At 54.2% G+C, this 7,908-nt stretch overlaps 1 protein-coding gene across 5 annotated transcripts in view; it reads left to right on the top strand.

The window, feature by feature from the left end:
- The window catches only part of NPRL3 (nitrogen permease regulator-like 3 (S. cerevisiae)), a 60,382-nt gene that overhangs the window by 45,741 nt on the left and 6,733 nt on the right, over positions 1-7,908 (top strand). For all 5 annotated transcript variants that reach the window (XM_011960058.1, XM_011960060.1, XM_011960061.1 and 2 more), the window contains 3 exons: positions 826-982; positions 5,792-5,898; positions 6,411-6,540. In XM_011960058.1, the coding sequence (XP_011815448.1) occupies positions 826-982; positions 5,792-5,898; positions 6,411-6,540 (394 nt within the window). The remainder of the gene's footprint in view (positions 1-825; positions 983-5,791; positions 5,899-6,410; positions 6,541-7,908) is intronic.

The raw sequence follows: 7,908 nt of genomic DNA, 5'->3' as shown, positions 1-7,908 counted from the left end.
TTTAATTAAAAAAATATATCTGGGCACATTGCTGAAATTTGGAAATGACAGAAAGCAAAGCGCTGCCTAGTTCCACCCTCCCCAGTTCGTGCTCTTTCCTTTCAATCTTAGCTAAGCATATTTTAACGCACTTCTGTTCTTAGTCTGTGAAGGGAATTTTGCTTTTCTCATATTTGGATTTTGCTTTTCTCATATTTGGGACAATTTCCTTAGGAAAGATTCATTCATTTCTTCAATCAACAAATGTTTGCTGGGCATCTCTGCGGTGGGATATGGAGTCCAGTCTTCAAACCTTCCCCACTTTCGTCATGTGTTTTTTTCTGAGGGTGACATAATCCTTGCAGGTTTTTGTTTTTGTTGTTTTTGAGACAGAGTCTCGCTCAGCGCCAGGCTGGAGTGCAATGGCGCAATCTCGGCTCACTGCAACCTCCGCCTCCCAGGCTCAAGCGATTCTCCTGCCTCAGCCTCCTGAGTAGCTGGGACCCCAGGTGGGTGCAACCACACCCGGATAATTTTTGTATTTTTAGTAGAGATGGGGTTTCACCATGTTGGCCAGGTTGGTCTCGAACTCCTGACCTCACGTGACTGCCTGCCTTGGCCTCCCAAAGTGCCAGGATTACAGACATGAGCCAATCCTTGGCAGATTTTGTGAAGGCCTCTGAACAGACCACTGCCCTTTTCTCAGATCCTGCTCTTGGCCCTTCTCTCCGCAGTTGAGGGCCGGGAGGCTCCAGCTGCACGTTTGTGTCCCAGGTGCGTACCTGGTGCATACCTGGTGCAGGTTCCTGTACTTCGTGTGTTCCGTAACAGGTGATTGTTTTGCAGCCCTTACCACGCCCTGCTGCTGCTCAGTGATGAGAAGTCCTTGCTGGGGGAGCTTCCTATCGACTGCTCCCCTGCCCTAGTTCGGGTGATCAAGACCACATCTGCTGTGAAGAACTTGCAGCAGCTAGCTCAGGATGCGGACCTGGCCTTGCTGCAGGTACAGCTCTGGGGGCCTGGATGGGTGGCATGTGGCAGGTGCTGGGGCATCAGGAAAGGCAGGCCATCTGCCACACTACATCCACAGGGGCTCTGTGCAGCTGAGAGCTGTGGCACAGCCCACCGTGGGGTGGGGCCAGTCCCTGGGATGGCTGGAGGTTTTGGCATCTGAGTCAGACCTGGGTTCAGTGCTGGCTTTGTGAATGAGCCATGGGACTGACTTGTTCTTCTGTCTCAGAGAGGTAAGACAAGTCTGTGAGAGAAAGGACTGGGGTGCTCCCAATATTGGAGGTCGAGACGCCAGAGCTAGTGGGTGGGCAGGGCAGGAGCGGGCAGGGCCATGGGGGCCTCACAGTGGTGATTAACAAGCATATGGGAACTGAGGGCAGGAAGCTTGGATGGAGGGCCCTCCCCTATGCAGAACAAAGACCTGACCTGGTGGCCTTACCCCCTGTGTGTGCACATGTGTTGGCCTGTGCACTCTGTACAAGATGCCCTTTCTTTGCTGAGCCACATGCCCATGGGCCTGTCCATGCAGAGGGCTGCCCTTTCTGATTAGATGGAGGGCCCCTCAGCCGTGTCTGCAGATCTGGTTGGAGTGTGGGTGGAGCGTGGGAGGAAAAGCACAGGGAAGGCTGGGCACGGTGGCTCATGCCTGTCATCCCAGCCCTTCAGGAGGCCAAGGCAGGTGGAGCGCTTGAGCCTAGGACTTTGAGACCAGCCTCAGCAACATGGCAGTACCCCATCTCTACAGAAAATACAGAAAAAAAGACAGAAAAATAGCTGGGCATGGTGACCTGTAGTCCCAGCTACTTGGGGGTATGAGGTGGGAGGATCACTGGGAGGCAGAGGTTGCGGTGAGCTGAGATCGTGCCACTGCACTCCAGCCTGGGTGACTCTGTTTCCAAAAAAAAAAAGCACAGGGAGAAATCAGAAGCAGGGTCTGCTGATGGGGCGGCCACCAGGCCATGGGGTCATCTGTGGCTGCTAGTCATGTGAAGTGGCCCAGAGCCACGGGACCACTGAAGTGTGGCCTGAGGGCGGAGCAGGTGGTGCCTGTGGGTGGCGCCCTCGTCTGGTGGCGGCGTGCACGGCATGGCCACCAGGGGGCAGCAGAGGCTGCCAAGGAACCCAGGTGTGAGGTGGGCCGGCCTGGGTCCCTCTGGCTGAGCTTCCATGCTGTTTTGGACTGTGAAACAGGCCTTTGCTTCTTAGCACGTTAGGGGAACTTGTCCGGCAAGGCCTGACTCTCAGGACACTTTTCCCCAAAAGCAGCCTTTTTGGATTCTGTCTTTCAGAGTAAGTCTTTCCCGCCTCTGTATCTCAGGGACCCTTTATCCTCTGTGAGACTTTTACCAGCTTGTGCCCTTGTATTTCTTTTTTCTTTTGAGACAGGTTCTTGCTCTGTCTCCCAGGCTGGCATGCAGTGATGCCATCATGGTTCACCCAGGTTCAAGCATCCTTCCAAGTAGCTGAGACTACAGGTGTGCGCCTGGCTCATTTTTTTTTTTTTTTGGTAGAGATGGGGTCTCCCTAGGTTGCCCTGGCTGGCATCAAACTCCTGGGCTCAAGTGATCATAACACCTTGGCCTCCTAAAGTGCTGGGATTAATAGGCACGAGGCACCATGCCCAGCTGTGCCTTTGGACTTCGTGGGCTGGACAGGACCCAGTAAAGACCATGTCCTGCCCACCTTCATAGCATCCAGGAGACACAGAATTTTAAAAGAACTCACTGCTCCATACAACCCTGCAGAGTGAGGGAGTCAGTGACCTCCCATGTCTTGAGGAGCAGCGGCCACGTGGTAAATGCGTGTGGCTGTTCACAGGGCCTGTGTTGAGCTTTTGAAAGAAGCTGGGCCTGGCTTTCCTGAGGATGTCTGGCAGGAGTTTTTGCTGGACACTGTGCCTCTCATCCTTGCTGTCAGAGTCTCCTTGGACAAAGCTTTGATGTCCTCTTCTGAGGTTGTCTGGCAGGAGTTTGTGTGGACACCGTGCCTCTCACCCTTGTGTCAGTCTCCTTGGACAAAGCTTTGGTCTCCCTTTGATGTCCCCTTCACTTCCCTGCCATGGCCTTGACTGGGGAGAGGGAAGGCTGTCATTGTTTTCCTCTGTCTGTAACCCTTCCCTGCTGTCCCTGCTGCAGGTCAGCAGAGTTTTGCTGCTAGTGTGGCAGTGCAGAAGCCCCTGGGGCCCATCCCTGATGGATCACTCTGTTTCCTGGAGATAGTCCCCTGGGGAGCATCTGCCTTAGGTGTGAATGTCACCAGGTAGTTTAAAGTCCCTTATGTGGCTGGGTGCAGTGGCTCATGCATATAATCCCAGCACTTTGGGAGGATGAGGCAGGAGGACTGCCTAAACCCAGGAGGTCACGACCAGCCTGGACAACATAGGAAGACCCTGTCTTTACAGAAAATTAAATAATTAGCTGGGCATGGTGGTGTGTACCTGTGGTCCCAGCTACTCAGGAGGCTGAGGTGGGAGGATCACTTGAGCCCTGGCGTTCGAGGCTGCAGTGAGCTTTGATTGCACACACTCCAGTCTGGGCAAAAGAGCAAAGACCCAGTCCCAAAAAATAAAATAAAATAAAATAAAATAAAATAATTCATATTTACATCAATCCAGAGAGAATCTACAAGTAAATTTTGGGTTTGTCATGATAAAATTAATGTTATAAGACTTCAAACACTACACAAATTATAGACACAAAAAGTTCCCACAGTCCCATATCCCTCCAGGTAACCTAGATCCCACAGGTGTGTGTGTGTGTGTGTGTGTGTGTGTGTGTGTGTGTGTATACAAACATTTTATTTTGTATTATGAAAATTAGGATCGTGCAGTACATTCGTTGTGATTGGCTAAATAACAGCCCCCACAGACATACATATCCTAATCCCCAAAATCTATGAATGTGAACTCATGTGGCACTTTGGAGATGTTACTAAGTTAAAGATCTTGAGATGGGAAGATCATCCTGTTAAGCCCTAAATGTAATCACTAAGGCCCTCATCAGAGGGAGGCAGAGGAAGCTCTGACTAAAAAGAGGCAGCGACATGACCACAGAGGCAGAGTGGAGTGATGTGGCTGCAAGCCAGGAGACACTGGCAGTTGAAGAGGCAGGATGAATTCTCTCTGGAGCTTCCAGAGGGAGCCTGGTCCTGCTGGCACCTTATGCTGGCCCTGAAGTACTGATTTTGGACTTTTGATTTCCAGAATGGACAGCATCTTGGAGAGGCTGCTGCAGGGAGAGGCAGGAGGTGGAGACCACTATGCCGAGCAGAGCTGGGGGAAAGTGGGTGTGTCTTTTTGAGAGAGCACATGCCAGTGGCACGTGGGGTGAGGGAACAGGCTGGTGATGGGACTGAAACCTGCCGTGCTGGGGCTGGCGGTGCCACTGGAGGCACCACTCGCACAATCTCGGCACCACTCGCACAGTCTCGGCTTACAGCACCCCCACCTTCCAGGTCCTAGCGGTCCTCCTGTCTCAGCCTCCGAGTAGCTGGGACTACAGGCATGTGCCGCAGTGCACGGCTAATTACATAAACATTTTTGGTGGAGATGAGGGTCTCACTATATCGCCCAGGCTGGTCTCGAACTCTGAGGTTCAGGTGATCCTCCTGCGTTGCCCTCCCAAAGTGCTAGGACTACAGGCATGAGCCACTGCACTCAGTCTGGAGGCCCTGTTTTCTGAGCTGAGGTATAAGCGTCCTTAGCAGCAGGCAGCACTGTGTCCAGGCCGGGGTGACTCACCCCCACAGAGGCCTACTGGCCAAGAGGGTGGAGTGGTGTCTTGGGGTGACGCAGAGGCAAAAGTGCAAGTGCTTAGGATTGCACACACCTTTTCATGAAGTGCTGTGGTGCTCTCAGACCTCAGGCCTGAACTTTCCTCTGGAAGGGGTTTTGGGTGTGTTTGTGTTTCCTGCTGTTCAACGGTCTACAAGAGCAAAGCTGGAGGGAGTCTCTGTGGAAGTCAAGGCACATGGGGCAGACCTGGGGCCTTTGGGTATGTAGAGGTGGCACGCTGAGTGACTCCACACCCATCATTGGGGCAAGGCCATGCTGGAGTTTTACGGGGTATGAGAGGGCTGTGCCCTACCAGTATATCCAGCTAAGACCCCTGCCCAGCTGGGCCAACCCTGTGTTCCCAGCACCCCAGACATTCCCATGCTTGTGGCCTGAGACCACCATTCTTCAGTGGGAGTCAAGACAGTACAGGATGGGAAAACAGTGGCACCAAACAGCACAGGGAGCAGAGATAAAAAGGCCATTGTGGCCAGGTACAGTGGCTCACGCCTGTAATCCAACACTTTGGGTGGCTGAGGCGGGTGGATCACGAGGTCAGGAAATCGAGACCAACCTGGCCAACATGGTGAAACCCTGTCTCTACTAAAAATACAAAAATTAGCCGGGCATGGTGGCAGGTGCCTGTAATCCCAGATACTCGGGAGGCTGAGGCAGGAGAATCGCTTGAACCTGGGAGGCAGAGGTTGCAGTGAGCTGAGATTGCACCACTGCACTCCAGCCTGGATGACAGAGCAAGACTGTCTCCAAAAAAAAAAAAAAAAGCCATTGCTCACAGAAAGTGCTGTGTGCTGTGCGCTGGCTGTGCCCCGCATCCTAGTGAGAGGTTGGGAAGGTGCTGTTCCACACTGGGGAGGAAGTCTTGGGCCATAGCCGCCAGGTGTGTTCTGCACGAGCCTGGGACCAGCTTCTCTGGGCTGGTAGGCCATGGCCACCCATGCTGAGAGCTTCTGACAGCTCCCGGAGGGCCAGCCTCAGGCATGGCCCTTGCAGCTTCCCCTCTGCCTGCAGGTTTTCCAGCTTGCAGCTCATCTGGTGTACTGGGGCAAGGCCATCATCATCTACCCGCTGTGTGAGAACAACGTCTACATGCTGTCTCCCAATGCCAGCGTATGTCTGTGAGTGCTGCTGGCTGCCAGAGCCTGGAGCCCTGAGTGGGAAGGGGTGAGGCCAGCAGGGCCCTCCAGATGCTGTTCTCTGTGTTGGCCAGGCACCAAAGGCTGTGGAAGCCCCAAGGCGAGGCTCTCACTTCAGCCTAACTCCTGGCCACCAGCGTGCCCAGGTCCCAATTCTGGTCTGGCTCTGTGCTGTGTGACTCTCCTGTATCCCCCTTATGCCGGGCCCCCTCCTCCAGGCTGGCTCTCCTAATCTGCCTTGAGGGATCAGAGGTGAGATGCAGGGTGAACTGTGCCCATGGCTCCCGCTGCTGCTCAAGGGGAAGTGCCCAGGCTCTGTCCACCTGGAGGCCTGCCTGGCATCATACCGTTCTGCCCTCATTGCACCATCCTGGCCCACCTGCCACACTTTGCTTCTCTGCTGCCCACTGAGGCCAGTGTTGAGAACACAGTGGGGGGTCTGAGAACACGGTGGGGGTTCTGCTGCACTCACTGGCATGCTTGTCTGCCTCCAGGTACTCCCCGCTGGCCGAGCAGTTCTCCCATCAGTTCCCATCTCATGACCTGCCGTCTGTCCTTGCCAAGTTCTCCTTGCCGGTCTCCTTATCAGAATTTAGGAATCCCCTGGCGCCCGCTGTGCAGGAGGTGAGTCACAGAAGCTCAAGGAACCTGGCGTGGCAGGTGCGTAGTGGACAGGCACTACCTGCCTGGCTGTTGGTTCTGATCTGAGCCCTCACCACTGCCACCTGCTTCTCCTTGGTTTTGGGGGCTTGCCATGCAAGTGCTCTGTGCTCAGCAGGGCCCAAAAGTCAGCTGCCGGGCCACCTGCAGGTGCTTGGCCAGTGACCCAACACTTGGGCAGTTGTCCCCTCCCCATAGAGCCCACCCTGGCTGTGGCAGGCAGTTTTTAGGGTTAGAACTGAGTTAAGCTTGGCAGGAGAGTGCTTACTTTTTCTGGCCCTGCAGACCTGCCTTGTACCCCTTTGGGACTGGGGACTGCCTACAGATGAGGGTGCAAAGGCAGCTTTGTTCTCACTGGGCCAGGGCCTGACTCTCTGAGAGTTTTGCTTCTGCCTTCACTCCCTGCCATGGTTCAGGTGGCCACAGGGTCTGTGGGTATGAGTTCTGGGGTCAGTGGTCCCCAGAATCTCCTCATCCAAGAGAGCCTAGAGAGGACCCTAGTGGGCCTGGGTCAGGGCAGTGGGCAGGCAGGTTGGGAGCTAGGAGTGGCTGGGGGATAGGAGGCCTCCTGCAGATCTGGGGGATGGACTGGTGCACCGGTATCTGTATCAGGGCCAGTGGCTTCCCTTGTGGGCTGCAGGTGTCACAGCCTCGTGCTGAGGTGGCTTTGCCATCCTCCCCTCCACTGAGTTCTGGGCAGAGACTCAGAGCAGGGCCAGATAGGACAGAGTGTTGGAGACAGACGAAGACGAACTGGGTGTTCTCACGTCTTTGTCTCCAAAAGTATTTGAGTAAGTGCCAGATCTATTAGGCAAAACCAGTCCTTAAAGTCAAACCCTTTCCGTTCTCAAATTGTGAATGAGAGTAAGATTCTGGTTTTTCAGCTCCTTTAGACAACAAACCTGACAGAGTTCTTAGTGCGGTCTTTCATAGAGCCCTTGGTTTCTGGGAGCTGAGCCAGGTTTTATCAGCTGAATAAGAGGCACTCTCTGCACCCCTTCTCTTGGGCCAGTGCTTAGGGAGGAGCTGCTGGTGCTTCCATCCCAGAGGCCTCCTGTGGTCTAGATGACGGGGTGGCTTTTCCAGGCCACGACTGAGTGGTGCCCCAGGCCTTGTCAAGGGCCTAGATGGAGCCAGGTTCTGCCTAGGCTCCAGTGCTGGGAAGCCCCTCGGTTTTATTTTTTGTTCATTGATTTTATTTATTTTTGATTGCACTCCAGGCTGGAGTGCAATGGCATGATCTCGGCTCACTGCAACCATTGCCTCCCGGGTTCAAGCAATCTCCTGCCAGCCTCCCAAGTAGCTGGGATTACAGATGCCCGCCACCACGCC

This window comes from Colobus angolensis, unplaced genomic scaffold (genome assembly GCF_000951035.1).
Source record: "Colobus angolensis palliatus isolate OR3802 unplaced genomic scaffold, Cang.pa_1.0 Scaffold502, whole genome shotgun sequence".
NCBI lineage: Eukaryota > Metazoa > Chordata > Mammalia > Primates > Cercopithecidae > Colobus > Colobus angolensis.
The sequence above is the reverse complement of the archived record's forward strand: the minus strand, read 5'-3'. Positions and strand labels throughout refer to the sequence as shown.